Here is a 17,809-nt window from a genome sequence, read left to right as displayed (position 1 = left end):
ACAAACAAGTCATGTCACATTTCTTGAACAGAAAGACACAAAAAGTAAAAATAAAAAAATTCTTCAGCCACTCCTCTTGTGAGAAGGGGGTCAGGGGACGGATAATTGAGGGAAGAGATTGGGTCTGTTGTTCTGTCAACCTCACTGAAGACAACTTTATCCTGAGGTGCTGCATTTCGCCCCTCCCCCCACAAGACCACTGCCCGACTTCAGAAGAACTTGTTTCATTTGAACAGTTCCTGGCATGCATACAAATGACCCCACTTACCCACTGTATGCGCTGATGAGACAAACTGCTTGGTCTGCCGTGGTAATGCGATGCACAACAATTCCAGTATTGCACATGTACATAGTACAACAGCCAAAAAGACTGCTGCTGCCGGGGCGTGCTCTTTAAAGTGTCTGCTCGCAGCTTGTGGAAAGTATTTCCCGGCACTAAAGCACTTGCATAGAGCTGCGCACACCACTAGAAAAACAAGACTATTTACAGACCACACTGCGGACAGACATGTGCCTGAAGGTTAAGAGAGCTGCCATCTTTCAGTCAGCTAGCAGCTGTCCAGCGATCCCGAAACCATCTCTGCCGCGAGGTCAGGACACTTCAGAGTGCAGCTCACTCGGTGCTTCCAAGATCTTTCAGTGACGGGGGTCAGGATTTGCAGGAGCAGAGAGGAGGCAGGGACCAGGAGAGAATCTATTTATACACCCAGAGTACAGGGGCTCATTTCCTCTCGGAAAAGGCCCAGGAACGACAAAGCGCAGCAGGAAAGTGTCCGGCAGCAGACTCCGGAGGAAGAGGCGGGAGGGCTTCTCAGTGACTGGATCAAAGCACAATGCTTTTGAAAACTTATTCAGCACGAATTCCTCTGTCTGACTCATTGTAATCTTGGACAAAGGGTGCAATGTACAGGGTGAATAATACCAATACCTCCCTCAACAAGCAGCACCACCATGTTTCTCCGAGGCGAAGCTGAAATGCCTCGGAGAAACCAGCTTCATTTTTGGGATTGAGGGGCGTGTTTTCTTTCTCTCCTCTTCCTATTGGCTGGAATGTAAAATTCCAGCCAATGGGAAGAGGAGAGAAAGAAAACAGTAAGAAACAAAAAAAACACCCCTCAATCCCAAAAAGACGGGACTTGAACGGACAGACGCCCTTCTCGTCCAATGGCTGGCCTCCGTTTAAGAAGCCAGCCAATGGAGAAGAGGGGCGGGTTCAAGCCCCACTCTAGGAGACCTAAAGTCTCGGAGCGAGACTGCGCAAGCGCAGCCTACGGTCCGAGACCTAAAAAGCAGCAACAAAAAAAAAACCACGCACGAGCGTGTGGAAAGTCCAGAGTGATTCCAAGAGGTCGTTTTCCTAGAGCATCTCATGCGCGCTGCTCTAGCCTCGACCTAATAACAGAGGGTACTCTTTGAACACTGCCTTAACCGCATGCGCGCTAGCGGTTTTCCCGCTGGGTGAGATTTAAAAAATCCTGCGTTACGTGACAAGGTCAACTCGTCACACGCACAGCGCAGGTAACGCCCATGACGAGTTGACCTTGTCACACGCATCGAAGGGGTTAACATGTTTTTTTTTTTATTTATTCAGATGTTTATGGGGAAAATGAAGAGAGATGCTACTGTTTTATATAATCTAGGTTGGGGAGAAAATACATAATTTTCATACTTGCTTTGGAAGAAATTTATGTTTCTCTCTCCCCCCTCAACCCCCCCCCCCCCATATGAATTACCAGCAAGTAAGCTGTTTGACATCTTAAACTAGAGTCCATAAGAATTTAGCATACACAAGTTGTGTACTGAATGTTTTTGAATGACTTGCACTTTTCTAAGTCTTCCTTTCCCTTGTTCTTGTCCAGCAAATGTGACATATCATTTGGGTGAAAATAGTCATGCGTCTTTGGTGGCTTAGCAAGACTCAAAAACTTGGCACCTTGACTTTTTCCCGTAATGTGAAAATAACATGTTTCGTTTAACCAGATTGTCTTTGGCTGTAAACACAAGCCAGTAAATTTCTTCTATATGTCTTTAGGGTTCTTTTTTTAGCTTTTTGCTTAAGCAGCTTTTATTGTCTAATGTATATTCTTTTAAATGTTTTAAGATAAAAATGCTCATTTACAACTGTGACAGAAATTCAGCTAGCATTTTGCACAGGGTGTTGATTTTAATTCTCAATTTTATTCGGTTTTTTCTGCGCCATGTATTAGAGCTCGGATCTTTGTCTCAGTTGAGTGACAAAATCTGAATTTTCATGAATTTGTCCTGTCTCCCCTTTGATTTTTATATTTGACTAGCTTGTGCAATGGACAGAATGAACTTAGAGTTCTGTTAAGTGTTTGAATTCTAATAAAATATACATGATGGAAACTGGGTTACTTGTAATGCCTCACACTTTTTGATGTATTCCCTATAGCACACATTTTTCTGATCGGTGTTTATTCTGTTTGCTAGAGCAAATGGATAACTTTTCAGACTAGCATACCATAGATAAACATCCATGTGTTCTGCATTCTTCAAAAATGAGTAGACCTAGGTAGATAAGTACCGATTGCATCCTCAGCTTCGGGTGTGGCCTCTTAAAAATCTATGTTAATGGAATTATTTAAAGGCTTGCATTCTGTGGCCGTTTTAACAATGTTTTTCTTACTACTTTTAGTGTAATTACATTTAACGTTTGTAGAATTATATCCTGCTTTCTTGGTGTTCTATTCTGCTGTTGAATGTACAATTTTCTCTACTCCAATGCACATTTACCTTTTTTTTTCTACAGTTAAAATTATGAACCCTGTTTATAGCCCTGGGTCTTCAGGAGTTCCTTATGCCAATGCCAAAGGACTTGGCTATCCTGGTGAGAAATTTCAGATAATATTTTATTTCATCTTTCTGCAAATGTGGCTTGCATGTCTTAATCCCTGCCTCGCAGATGTCTATGCGTAGGCTAGTGACAGAATGAACACGTATGAATGGATAAACTGTGATTAGGTTCATGTTTCGATTGCCTGATGGGAAGGAGAGGAGACCTGACATGAAGACCCATGTGGTTGCTCAGAAAATGATCTGGTAGTGCTGCAAGACCCTTCTAATTACTGCTGCCTTCTAGCTCACTCTGTGCAGGGCATGCATGGACACTGTGCCTCTGGTTGGTGGTAAAGGCATTGAGAATCCCAGGGAAAGTGATTCTATACTGGGAGGCAGGATCCTAATGAGGAAACAAACACATCTGGGTGGCCAGTGGTACTTCAGCCAGGGAGGAGTAAAAGCTGGCCCTCATCTAGGATGGAAACCAGCCTGGAAATCTTACACACTTGAGATGTTCCTCATGGGGTCGGTTTGTTGCGTGTCACAAGGGTAAACCGGGGACCTCGATAAATTAGCATTGTTTTTAAGAAACAGCAGTCTTTAATATATAATAGTTGAACAGCCTCGTGGATAAAAAAAGTATTCCAAAAACGAAGTTTTAGTAAAAGACGTTAAATAACAATTTTCACGTTCTTGAGTGACAGTGGGGTGCAAACACTTGCTCGGGTGAAAGTGATTCAAATACACAATGAGCGTATCATAATTTACAAAGTCCGTAAGCAGCCTATATCTTTATTAAAACAGATTAGCCCAATTAGTCGATGGTGTTTCGATCCACATACACAAAGGAATCCTCCTCAGGACTTGGCCCCAGCTCTACCGACCCGTCTGCTGTTTCCACAGATCCTGTGCCAGAAGTAACCCTGTCCTGCAGTCGGCGACCTCCAGAACCCTGGGATGACTGACTGCCTTCAACAAAAAACGGATCTCCTGTAAACAGCAGCTCTGTTCAAAAGAAACAGCCAAGAAAGACTCTGAGCCTGCTGAGGACACAGAAACCCAACTCCTTGAACCACCACTGCACCCGACGCCTAAGGCTAGAGTCAGAGGGGCCCACCGCTCCCCACCAGTCCCAGCGAGGTGTTCCAGAGTCTGAGTCCACCATGGGTTGACCCCTCCAGTACTCCCGGACGTTGCCTGCAGCCCCTACATGGAGACCCCAACCGTGAGTGGCGCAGTAAGGTGAAATCCGACCTTCAAAGACACCCCTGCATCCAGCCGGCCGGAGAGAAGAATCCGAGCTGCAACTACGTCCCGAGCTCTCCAACTTACCTGCCCGGCTGTTGGTTCCTCCTGGAATTCTTCCTGGACCGAGCCTGCAGCCAAAACCTCAACTCCCATTCAAATCAGGGCACCCAACGCCAAAACAGAACCCTGCACCCGGCCGGGCCTGTGCCGCTGTGGGTGCACCTTGTTTGCTCAACTGGATTCTCCTTTGCCCTGAGCTTAAGTCCAGGAACTTTGCTTCCACAACCTTGTGGCCTGCTCCTGAGCAGCCACTAACCCAAGGACCCCCAAACTCTATTTGATAACATTGGGCCTCAGCACCCTGCATCTGGCTCCCCTAGTGCCGCTGAGGGGGGTTTCAAGGGTGCATCCTTGACCCTAGGGGAACACTGGTTCTAACCCCAGAATACCAACTCCCACAACAAAGTACTTACCTGTTCACCAATAACTTAATTTCTTTCCATAGGAATACATTGACTAGTATGCCCTGAAAAATGTTCTATGTGTGGAGTTGATTTGCATAAAAACCTGAATCTGCAACTGTACAAAAACTGATTTACTCTAGGAATAAAACTAAATAATATTTTTTCTACACAAACAAATTGGTCTGAGTTCAGTCTTTGAGTGTGTGACATCATTGGCTGCCTGATTGTGTACAACAAATGCTTAACACTACCCTCTGATAAAGCCTTGCTGCTTGCCCACACTACCCCAAATGGAGAGTGAGATGCTGTATACTTTTACCTCTGCCTGCCTTTGCGGTTCCACTGGACTCTGTGCACACTATACCTGATTTTGGTATAGTATATACAGAGCCAGCCTCTTACAAAGAGCTACTGGACACCAGGACACCATCAGTTGGGCACCTCACGACTCCGGGGGGGGGGGGGGGGGGGGGGAGGTGTTGGCGGCACTGCAGTCTTTTCGTATCTGGTTATTCTCACCAGTTGCGGTCAGAGGAGGGTGGGGGGAAGGGGTGGGGGGATGGTGGGGAACCTTCAGGATGAGGCTGCAGGCGTCCAGTAGAAGGTTGGAGGAGGAGGTTGTCAAATGCTGGATCCCAGGTCTAGATCGCTGGGGGGACCTCACTGGGCCACTCTGACTGTGGGCATCTTGTGCAGAGTGATGAGGACTCTCATTCCATTTGGATTCAGGAGCCCTGGCATGGGTTGCTGTTGGAAAATGTTGGTTTCCACAGGAGATCCGAGTCTGTTTGGAAGGCAGGGCAGGTGTCCGGGGTTCTGGGAAGCTGCAGGACATGCCAGTTTCAGCTGGCAGGGGTTTGTAATGCAGTTGTCATTGTTCTCTTCTTCTGCAGCATGGCTCTTCAGTCCTTCTTGTCGTGTTGGATCTGGGTACCAGGCTTCCCCCCCAAAATACTGTATTTAGGAGGATTTTTGGCATCTTGAGGCAGTATTCAATGGAATTCTGTCCTTAGGGTGACTACACCCTTAGGGTGCACACCACACATTGGGGGGGGGGGGCAGCATCCCTATCCCTGATTGGGGGGTGCCTGCCATCTGCAAGATGGTGGACACTGAAGAGTTTGCTTCACTTCGCCTCCCCGACCTGAAGGGTGTGTTTGGCAGAGGTGGGCACACCACCTGGGCTGGTCTACTTTTTCCTGCATGCCATCCCACCGAAAAGGGGGCAGACAGGAAGGGGCACTGCTCCTAATAGCAGGAGAGGCAAGTTGCAAAGGCTGCCACTGATGGCTCTTACTGACCTGGGTGAGGTGTGAAAACCTATGCCCAGGAAAGGCTTTGTTCTCCAGTATTAGGGGTGTCTTTCATTGATTCACATGCCTGAATCATTCCCCGTCGTCGGAGTGGGAGTTCCATGGTACATAAAAAAGCAATAATATGCCATAAATATGTAGTAAATTCCAATATAAACAAACCATGAAGTAAAGTAGCAACAGCTACAGTAGAAAAAACTTCCACATCTATGACTATCCCAGTCAATTTGTATAGTCCAAACTACAGCCAATCAGGCGCTAGCACCCACCAGAATGTTCTCCTCAGAAGCTCAGGCTCTCAGATTTTCTACCGCACGTCGTGTGAAAGGGAGTCTCCCTGAGCTCTGCTCAGTACTTCTCAACTTTACCAGTGTTTCTTCAGAATTAGAATGTCTTCGAAGTCTCTCTTTAGAGCTTGTGACTTGTGGAAAGCTTAGGCTTTTTAAAGAAGATCCCCACAAGAAGTGTATATATTGTCTATACCCTGAACATGAGGTGAAAGACTGTAAAATCTGCAGGACTTTTCCACAGAAGACCCTCAGACGGGGAAGGTCGTTTGCTGCTGTGGTTGCAGAAACTGAAAGGAAAGGAGGATGCTCTTTCTGAGGTAGGAAGTGTGGCTTCTGTTTCCTCTGTGTCATCAAGGAAAAGAAAGACTGAGGAAAAGAGTTCTTCTCCTGGGGCTAAAATGCAGAAAAAAGTCAAGGTCTCTGACCTGCCTTCTTCTTCTTCAAAGAAAAAGGTTTCTGCACCTTCTACTTCTGGACTTAAATCGCCCCTGAAAAAGTCTAAGCCTGTGTCATCTAAAGGACACTCAGACAAAAAATCACCTCAGACTCTAACCTCGACGACGGACTCATCGTCGACGACGGCTTCGCCGACAGGTCCTGTCTACAGTATTGCATCTACGTCGACGGTTACTTTCTCGTCTCCGAAGCCACAAATGATAATGACGTCGGCGTCTTCGCCGACGAGGGTGTTTGTGTCGATAAGACCCATCTCCTCGACAACCATCGAGCGTCGACGTTCCTTCGTCGACGAAGAAGATAATTCTGTCGACGAGCTCATCGTCGACGAAGCTAAGCCCGTCGACGAAGATTTCTCCGTCGACGGATCACTCGTCGACGAAGACCGCACCGTCGACGACGAATCCTCCGTCGACGACAGTTGTACCATCGTCGACTACCTCATCGTCGACTAGAACTTCATTGTCGTCGAGAGCATCGTCGACGAAAACAACCACGTCACTGATGACTCCGTCGACGACACAGGGTAAACCTCCACTGACGATACCGTCGACGATGGGCCCGTCGACGCCACTTTTATCATCCTGTACAGATATCCAGGTGTGGTCTGCTACGTCGCATACTGCTTATGACGCTTCTCAGTCGTCAGGAGCGTCACTACTACAAAGAAGCTCTACATTGCAGCCTCTTTCTCCATTGAAGTTATCTGACCAGTTATTGTATTCAGATGAGGAAGGAGATCAAAACTTTTCTGATGATGGTAATTTCAGAGTAGCCAGGAGTCCTTCAGAATTGTTCATCAAGACGCAAGAGGATGATCAGGAGGAAGATCAGTTTGTTGCACCACAAAGGGGTCAGCCATCTACACCAATACCTACGGCACAAATGCCAATAGATCTTATTAATACTTTACAGTATATGCTGAGTGATTATTACCGAAGGTTTCCTCCATCAGAGTCTGCAGAATCACGTCCGGCGACTCCAATGACGCAGGAACATGGCTCAACTTCTACAATACCTAGACAGTCGTCACTGACGCCAATACTTTAGGCTCACACTATTGACCCATCTCCAGCTCAATCCCAACATACATATCAGACAGTCGATGATGATGATGAGAGAGAGGAAAGGGAAGTTGATGAAGAATCAGAAATGCCGGAGTGGGATAATTATCAGACACTGACCCCATCACCAACTGCTCCTAACACAGCGGATTCACCACCTGTTGACATTGGAGGTTTTCACCTGGTCATGGATAGAGCGACAAAAAGATTTAAGATCGCTATGGAGGTTGCACAGAAAGACTGTTTTTTATATGATTTTAAAGATCAACCACACAAACAAGTAAGAACAATCCCAATAATTGACTTTATTTGGAAAGAAGGCATAAAGATCATGTCTACGCCAAATTCTTTACCTGCAGTTATGCCACGGCTGGAGAAAAAATACAGAGCACCCAAGACATCCCCTGCATGCCTTGTTTGACAGGCAAAGATCGAATCTGTGGTTGTGCAGGCGGCACAAAATAGATCTAAGATTCCAGCCTCTCAGGTCAATGCTCCACCGGACAAGGATGGAAGGCGCCTTGACTCTATTGGGAAAAAGGTGTCCACAATGGCTGCGACCACTGTCAGGACATCAAATTCACTAGCAATTTTGGCGAGATACGAACGACAGATGTGGGCAGACATAGCTCCATTTTTGGAGAAGTTGCCAGAGCCAGACAGATCGGAAGCAATGAAAGTGCTTCATGAGGGTGAGTGTGTCTCGGCAGAAATGATCGACGCAGGAGTGGATGTCGCGTCCACAGGTTTTAGACAGCTGACCGGAGCAGCTGTGCTAAGGAGGCAAGGCTGGCTGAAGTCAACTACTTTCAGACAGGAAGTCCAGGCAAAGATCATGGACATGCCCTATGATGGGGAGTATCTTTTTGGGCAACATGTGGCTAAAGCACTGCAGGCCATTAAAAAAGATACAGACACAGCAAAATCCCTGGGAACGCTACAGTTTCGTAGATCGTCCTTTCGTGGCGCCAGAGGACAGGGGTCCTATTCGAATAGAGGCGGATTTTCCCAGCAACGCTCTTACCAGTCCTCACAAAGTAATCCGCGATACCAGCCGTATAGGCAACAAAGTTATGGACAACGAGGCAACTATTCACAAGGCAAAAGAAGATCTTCTTACCGAGGAAAAGATTCTGCTAAGAGACAATGAGAACAGTCACCTGTCACCACCTCTGACAAATATACCATCAAGAGTTGGAGGAAGAATATCCCATTTCTCATTCAATTGGTCAAAGATTACAACAGACAAGTGGGTTCGGGATGTTGTAACCAGAGGTCACGCCTTGGAGTTTATCAAAGTTCCTCCGAATTCACCTCCAAAAGGTCCCCTACCAGCTCGCATCAAGGAGCTTCTTTCCCAAATCAATATTATGATTCGACAAGGCGCAATCGAGACAGTTCCACAGTTACAGAGAGGAAGAGGCTTCTACTCAAGATTCTTCCTCATTCTGAAAAAGACAGGGGAATGGCGTCCCATCCTCGCTCTGCGCGCCCTCAACAAATATCTCAAAAAGATATCCTTTCGAATGAGAACGCTCCAAGAAATCCTTCAGCTTCTGTCCGAAAACGACCATATGGCTTCCCTGGACCTTCAGGATGCCTATTTTCATGTACCGATTCTCCCGAGGCACAGAAAATTTCTAAGATTCAGAGTGGCTGGCAAGGATTTTCAGTTCAAAGTTCTCCCTTTTGGACTTCGGTCAGCGCCTCGAGTATTCACAAAGATGTTGGTGCCAGTAGCGGCGCATCTTCGCTTAAAAGGCATCCAGATTTTTCCATATCTGGACGACTGCCTTATAAAGGCCAGTTCTTTGAAGGCAGCTACTATGCATGTCCAGGAATGTCTCTCACTATTTCAAAACCTGGGATTAACAGCCAATTTAAAAAAATCACACCTTGTTCCATCACAGAAAATATCATTTCTAGGAGCGACATTAGACACTCAGCTCACCCAAGCCTTTGTCTCAAAAGAAAGACAGTACAAGATTTGCAAGATGGCCCTCGACTTGCAGAAAAGAGTGCGTTTCAGTAAGAACTTACAAGTCTTTCCTAGGGATGCTATCATCTTGCAGCCCTCTCATACCCAATTGTCGTCTGCACATGCGTCCGTTTCAAGAAGAGCTCAGTCTACAATGGATTCAGGTGACCGGCTCATTCGAAGACAAGATCCGCATAACTGGCCGGATGCTAGACGCTCTTGCATGGTGGACACAGACAGGCAATTTAAAAAGAGGACGTTCTTTCCTAACGGAAATTCCAGCTTACACCAACACCACAGATGCGTCTCTGGAAGGTTGGGGAGCGCATCTGGAGGGAATGACAGCCAAGGGCAAATGGAGCAAAGAACAAAAGAGATGGCATATCAACCTTTTGGAGTTGAGAGCAATCTTTCTGGCTTTAAAATCTTTTCAAACAGTGATTCACGGATCAACGGGACTTGTCAGAACACACAATACAACGAGTATGTATTACCTGAACAAGCAGGGGGGCACAAGATCAGCCCTTCTTTCACAGGAAGCCCAGGAAATATGGAGTTGGGCTTTACAGCAAGGGATCAATCTGTCAGCAATACACGTTCCGGGATTGTCCAATGTGCTCGCCGACTCACTCAGCAGGGCGACAACAACAAATCACGAGTGGGAACTTCATCAGGCCACTCTCGACAGAATTTTTCAGGAGTGGGTTCAACCCGAGTTGGACCTGTTTGCGACGAGGCAGAACAGCAAATGCCTACACTTCGCAAGCAGTTTTCCTCACAAGGAGTCTTGCGGAGAAGCACTCTCGATGAGCTGGTACCAAATATTTGCCTACTCGTTTCTACCGATCCCTCTAATTCCCAGAGTCATTCGGAAGATGAAACGACAACCTTGCCGTCTGATCCTCATCGCACCCAGGTGGCCTCACCAGTATTGGTTTACAGAGCTCCTACTTCTATCGGAGTGCAAACCCATACAATTGCGGACTCTGCCGAATCTTCTAACAATGCAGGGGGGTCAAATCTGTCATCCGGACCCAGCCTCCTTGAAGTTAGCAGCTTGGCTCCTCAACACGTCGAATTTGCTCATTTAAATATCCCAGAGGATTGTAAAGAGGTCTTAGCCAATGCCGAGCACCTGCGACTATAAAGACTTACCAGTTAAAATGGAAAAGATTTTGTAATTGGTGTCGCGAGGCTCATTTGCATCCACTTCAAGCGAGACCAGAACAGATTTTACCGTTCTTTCTCCAACCTAAGTCTGGTTTGGCCCACTCCACACTGAAGGTGTTCTTAGCGGCCATTTCCAGATTCCGACAAGATGGGTCTAATTCTCTGTACTCTTCTAGGGTAATACAGCAATTCTTTAAAGGTCTGTTCCGTATGTTCCCACCTGTTCGGCGTCCACCTCCATCATGGTACTTGAATGTGGTACTTTCTCAGCTCATGCGTCACCCTTTTGAGCCCATTCATAAGGTGGATCTGAAATTCCTTTCTTGGAAGGTAACACTTTTGTTGGCTTTAACATCAGCAAGAAGAGTCTGTGACATTCAAGCTTTCACCATCAAAGCCCCTTATATGCAGTTTACTTCTAATTCAGTGGTGCTTCGCACAAATCCAAGATACATACCAAAAGTCCCATCTGACTTTCACCTTAACGAACCGGTGTGTTTAAAGACATTTTTTCCTAATCCTCAGACGATGGCAGAAAGATCTTTGCATTCTATGGATAACAAGAGATGCCTCAAATTTTAACTTCAGAGAACGGCTACATTGCGTAAGACAGATCCGCTTTTTGTAGCATATGGCAGAATGCGACCAGGACACGCAGTAACCAAACAGACTATAGCTCGTTGGGTGTCTTCAGGAATTGCTTTGTGTCATCAGCAAGCAGGAAAACCACTACAATCCTTGCCTAGAGCGCATTCTACAAGAGCGGTCTCGTCATCAGCGGCCCTCTTTGCTGGAGTGCCCCTACATCATATATGCAGAGCGGCAACTTGGTCCAGCACGCATACTTTCAGCAAGCACTACTGCCTGGAGAGCAGCAGCGATGCAGATACTTCGGTGGGAAGAGCAGTGTTGCGCAATCTTTTTAAGTAAGGTGAGCCTCTGTTTTTCCCTCCTCCTCTATGCTTTTCTAGACGCCTATGTTATGTTTATATAGTATTGTACCATTGACATATGCATAATAATACAAGATGGCGTCTAAGAGCAAAGGAATGTTGTACTGCTATTTACTCTGATTCAGGCATGTGAATCTATGAAAGACACCCCTAATAATGGAGAAGAACAATAGTTACTTACCTGTAATCTGTGGTTCTCCAGTATTGGTGTCTTTCATAGATTCACATGCAACCCGCCCACCTCCCCTCAGAGGCTTTTAGGCTATTTTGGTTTACTAACACTCCTTGCGAGAAAATCTGAGAGCCTGAGCCTCTGGGGAGAACATTCTGGTGGGTTCTAGCGCCTGATTGGCTGTAGTTTAGACTATACAAAATGACTGGGATAGTCATAGATGTGGAAGTTTTTTCTACTGTAGCTGTTGCTACTTTACTTCCTGGTTTGTTTATATTGGTATTTACTACATATTTATGGCATATTATTGCTTTTTTATGTACCGTGTGACTCCCACTCCGACGATGGGGAATGATTCAGGCATGTGAATCTATGAAAGACACCAATACTGGAGAACCACAGATTACAGGTAAGTAACTATTGTTCTTTCTGGGCCCAGGGAGCGATTGCGCTCGCCCTAGGGGTTCAGAAATTTGTCTCGTGGTGGCAGGCTGGTGGTCACCAGTCAGAAACCCACCAGAGTCTGTTTTGGTTCAGGGGTCCCCTCTAGAAGAATACCCTGATTGCAGGGAAGAACAAATCTGACACTGGAATCAGTGCAGGTTTATTATTCTGATATGTTTGATACCAATCATCCTAGGATTCAGCAAAGCCATCATGGTACTAGGAAACTCTTAATCCGTTTTCAGACCATCTACTCAGGATGGCTTTACTGAGCTTTCATAATATCTATGAATGGCCTTCGATACTCTAGGGACCTGCCTGCTCCTGCAGACAGACCTTCACATGAGAAATAGTGCATCCTAAATTAAGGGTGACTTACCAAGGCCTCCTGCAGTGCTGGGCAGGCATGGCACACAGGGATGTGTCCCATGTAGACCCCCAATGTTTAGTTGCACCCAAATATGCAGGCTGAAATGGCAGTGGTGTATGTTTGTGGTGTGAGGTCTCGGAGTGTGACATAATGCATACTGCAGCCCTCAGAGTCCTTTCCCTGACTACCATACCTTTTGGTACTATAGGTACCCCTTAGAAGGGACTTTTAGGTAGGCCAGAGTTGTCAATTGGAGAATTTTTTTTTTTTTACAGTTTAGGAAAAGAACACAGGCCCTGGGATCCTGAGAGGCAGGGACCCTGGGCATTGGTGAAATTGCATCAGGTATCTGATCTGGGGAGAAGATGTAGCCTACCTGCTAGGGCAGTGGATCTCAAATCTTAGGGAACTGGGTTCGGGTCTCGGCAATGACACTCAGCATCCTGTGCTTATGGTGTGTCCTTGTGTAATGCAACTGGTGCTCATGTAAAGTGCTCTGATGCCTCCGGGACAAGTTCACGCTATATAGAACTACGGAAAAAAAAATTGGCAAAAAAAGTTAGGGTCATCGCTTGTAGACCCAGATATTAGCCCCTCTGCTGTATTGCCAGCGCAAATAGCTCCAGCGCCAGTGCAATTAACAGTGGGCCTGGGGGGCAACTCTGCGAGATCCCCGCTCCAAAGCGCACACCTCAGATCACCGAATCAGTCCGAATCCTTGCCAGCGGTTGGAAGTACAACAGTTTGGTTCATTTAACAAATGGTTCCCAATCCCCAGGAGAACAGCAGAGAGAGAGTGGGAAAATGAGCAAGTCTCCCTCTCAACAGTAAAGCATCCAAGAGCAAGGCTGCCAGGAGGCACAATGATACTGTCCACTCTGTTACCTGAAGCCTACAACGTCCAGAGGTGCTCCCAGGTGTGAGTACCCCCAGAGGAAGCAGCAACACCCCCCAAACAATGAAGAGAAAACACTGGGGGGGCAGACGGTCCAGCACTCAGATAGGCCCCAAGGCCACGCTGCCCGCTCACCTGGACTTCCAGTGGTACTTTGGGTAAGGGAAAGGGTCACCTCACTCCGCATCCGGCATTACAAGGGAGGTGTCTTGTAGTTTCTACTGATCCCTAGGATCTGCGCCTTGATTAGACACCATTAACAAAGGACTTGGTTTCAAGACTGATTCCGGACACCCTGCAGGATATGTTTGCCTATAGACAAGCTAGCTCGCAGAGCCACTGTGAATTCATAACGGACCCCCCCCCCCCCCCCCCCCCCCCCCCAAACTGACCAGGAAGCTAATGGTTTCTGGCAACCACTGAACATGACAACTCCCATAGGCTAATATTAGGCCAAGTACCCCCTACACCTGCATTGCTGTATTTCTCCAAGAGATGGATCTGATAAAATGTGGCTTTTACCAGCTGGTTTTTCTAACGCTGATTTGAAAATGTACTCTGGTATACTCGAACTGGTTATTGATGATGATTTCTTCACTTCGTTGTACAGTTATAACCCCATTGGATGAAATACTGCATATTTTAATCGTACAAAATGTAAAACCCTCTGGGTCTACCATTCGGTCTAGACACGCATTAGGAAAAAATCTAGAATTTCAAGATGGCATCTGTATATGCTAATTGGCTATAATTCCAGCCTCCCAGAATCACTTAATTACAGCTTTTTATCGGATTGGCTGCTCTGTAATTTTACAATTTTAGAGCAACAAATGGTTATGGGCCACCCCCCCTTTTGAACAATTGCGATAAGAAAGGGCATGTTCGAGGCATGTGGGCTGCTGAATTCATATCTGTGCATAGGTTGCCGCCTAGTGTTGGGTCCGGATGATTGCACCTTGTTGTCCTGGAAGAGTCTTCGAAGTATCACAAGATGGGTGACCCCTCCCCTGGACTAAAGTGCGCATGGGCATCTTCTCCATCCTCAGATTGTTTTTTTTTTTTCCACCATTGGGTTCGGATGTTATTCCTATACTCCAACTTCGGAATCGAAACTAAACTTTCCTAGAGGCCAAAAGGCCTTCGACTTCGACGGTATTGTTCTCGCTCGGTACTTCTTGACTCGATCAAGCTTTCCATCTCGACCCGGTCATCGACGCGGGCCGTTGGGCCTTTTCGACGCCACGTGGGCCTGCTGTCGATGGAAAGGAGCCCTTCAAAAGGTGCCCACAATGCCACTCCAAGTTCCCGCATACTGACAAACACAAAGTATGCAACAAGTGCCTATCCCAGACCACAAGGAAGAAACCTGCCCAGCCTGTGCCCAATTCCGTTAGAAGAAAACCATCTGGATTCGACGGGCCGCTAGGCAAGAGATGCAGCGATAGGCACCGGAACCAGACAACATCTTCGAGAATGAACAAGAACTTCCAGAAGCGGAAGATTCGGATCTAGAGATAGTCACCGTCGAGGACCACTCTGACTCCGATGACGAAATCCCACCAGGGCAAACCGTGAGTACATTGCCCCCGACACCAATTACCCCGTTATAGAAGGCTCTGGTCGAGGCATCGCCTAAAGACCTTAGCCAAGATCCAAAACATCATTCAGCAGCCCCAGGTCCAAGTAACGTTATCCCAAAGAAGGTTCTAGAACCCAAAAAGGTCGTCGACCCGAAGGGCGTCGAACCGAAGAAGGCCGTACAGCCGGACCAAAGAAGGCCGTACAGCCGGACCAAAGAAGGCCGTACAGCCGGACCAAAGAAGGCCGCCGGACCAAAGAAGGCCGCCGGACCAAAGAAGGCTGTCGACCCAAAGAAGTCTGCTGTGCCGAAGGTCGTCTAACTGAAGTCGACACAAAGGGCGTCGTACCGAAGCCTGTGGTCCAGCCAGAGAAGGTTATTGAACCAAAGAAAGGCATAGAACCAAAGACCAGTGCTCCTAAAAGACCAGTCGATCTGAAAAAAGTCATCGACTCGACAAAACACAGTCAACCTAAAAGACCAGTCGAGCACAGAAAGCTTATCGAACCTAAAGATCCGGCTGATCTGCAATCACTGGTCGACCCGGACAAAGAGGCCGAGAAAGAGAGCAATAAAGGCACCGGAAGTCGTCAAACCAAAAAAGGTTATCGACCCGGAGGGTATAGTCGATCCAAAAAAAGTCTAAGCCAAAGAAGTCAAAGACACAGCCAAGGACAGTGGAAGAAGAACTCTTCGAGATCCATCTGAGGATCAGGCAAAAATATATATAAACCATGAGACTGGTAAAGTCGCAATCTTACACAGGAAGAAGAGGCCATTGGACACTGACTCCCATTACCCCATTCCTCTAAAGAAAAAGAACTTTGGGACTTCTCCCTCTAGACCCTTCATTCCTTTCTATCCCACTATGCCTACTACGCCTTTTGCTCCTTACTCCTACGCACTCTGGGAACAATGAGGGCGACACAGGGGAAGATCCTCAACATGATAATGACTATCCAGAGGATCCTAACCCTCAAAATGAACCATGGGATGATCCGACTGATCCATATGACATGCAACCCATCCCTGACACCTCCTCATACACAACAAAGCCTTCACCTACTGACGACACCATTGTCTTCAACCAGCTAATAGATAGGGCAGCGCAGTACCACAACGTAGACCTACACAATGACCCTATAGACAAAGACTTTTTATTTGACACATTCCCTACTTCAAGGAAAAATGTCAGAACACTTCCTATGTTGAAAGGGGTATTAAAACGCGCGCCAGATATATTTAAAGATACAGCCAGGGCACGCGTAATCAATCCCAGGATTGAAAAGAAATATAGAGCGGCACCTACAGACCCTACTTATATCAGAGGTCAGTTACCATTATACTCACTAGTAGTGGCTAATGCACGCACAAGGGCCAACTCACAGACAACAGGAGAAGCTCCACCTCCTGATTAAGAGTCCAAAATACTAGAGGCCTCGGGTAAAAGGTTAGCATCACAGGCTTCAAATTCATGGAGAATTGCAAATACACAAGCTCTACTAGCTCGTTACGACGGAGCACACTATGACCAGCTTGAAAGTTTAATGCAACACCTGCCTGAGCCTTTCAAAGCCCAAGCTAATGACCTCATACAGGAGGGCAAATTTATTACAAACTCCTCCATTAAATGTGTGCTTGACGCAGCTGACACTGCAGCCAGGTCAATCTTACTACGAAGACATGCATGGCTACGTATTTCTGGCTTTAAGAACGAGGTGCAATCCACCATTCTTAACCAACCAGTCAATCAAGACTTCCTTTTCGGCCCTGCAGTCGACATCATTTTAGACAAAATGAAAAAGGATACAGAAACTGCTAAATCAATGGGTGCATTGCAGTTTCAACAACAGAGGTTCCTTTTGACGCTCCTTATACAGAGCAGCTACACGGGGCAATACTTCACAAACCTAGTCTACATACAAAAGCAACACCCAGGGTTCCTTTAACAAGAACTCCAACAGAGGAGGTTATAGGGGCAACAATAATAAGGGAAGAGGACGTGAAGGCAATAACACCAGAGCCTCCACTGCCGCAAAACAGTGACTTCATCACACTACCTCCAGACCATTTAATACCGGTCGTAGGCAGAATCCAACAATTCCTACCGGTCTGGACCGCAATTGCCACAGACAGGTGGGTGAGACAAATTATCCAGTATGGTTATTGCCTAGAACTCACTTCTACTCTACCCAACATACCTCCCAGACACCGTCCTATGTTCAAAGAACACATCACCCTGCTACAACAAGAGGTGAAATGCATGCTGGAAAAGGGGGCCATAGAGCCAGTTCCTTTCCAACACCAAGGGACAGGAGTATACTCACTATACTTCCTTATTCCCGGTTCCCTCAGACCAATATTAGACCTCTGACCCCTAAATCAATACATACCGTCGGAGCACTTCCATATGAGAACACTACAGCAAGTGCTCCCGTTGCTCCAGCAAGGAGACTTCCTAGCAACATTGGACCTCAAGGATGTGTATTTTCACATACCCATCCATCCAGCTCACAGAAAATATCTCCGGTTCACAAATGAAGGTCCACACTACCAATTCAAGGTTCTCCCCTTCGGAGTAACCACGGCTCCAAGAGTGTTTACAAAATGCTTA

The 17,809-nt window shown here is 46.7% G+C and overlaps 1 protein-coding gene across 8 annotated transcripts in view; it reads left to right on the top strand.

Moving 5' to 3' along the window:
• Positions 1–17,809, top strand: part of FAM168B (family with sequence similarity 168 member B) — a 218,470-nt gene that overhangs the window by 50,177 nt on the left and 150,484 nt on the right. For all 8 annotated transcript variants that reach the window (XM_086943796.1, XM_086943792.1, XM_086943794.1 and 5 more), the window contains exon 2: positions 2,771–2,848. In XM_086943796.1, the coding sequence (XP_086799922.1) occupies positions 2,779–2,848 (70 nt within the window). In that variant the 5' untranslated portion in view covers positions 2,771–2,778. The remainder of the gene's footprint in view (positions 1–2,770; positions 2,849–17,809) is intronic.

Source organism: Lissotriton vulgaris, chromosome 11 (assembly GCF_964263255.1).
Source record: "Lissotriton vulgaris chromosome 11, aLisVul1.2, whole genome shotgun sequence".
Classification (NCBI taxonomy): Eukaryota; Metazoa; Chordata; class Amphibia; order Caudata; family Salamandridae; genus Lissotriton; species Lissotriton vulgaris.
The sequence above is the reverse complement of the archived record's forward strand: the minus strand, read 5'-3'. Positions and strand labels throughout refer to the sequence as shown.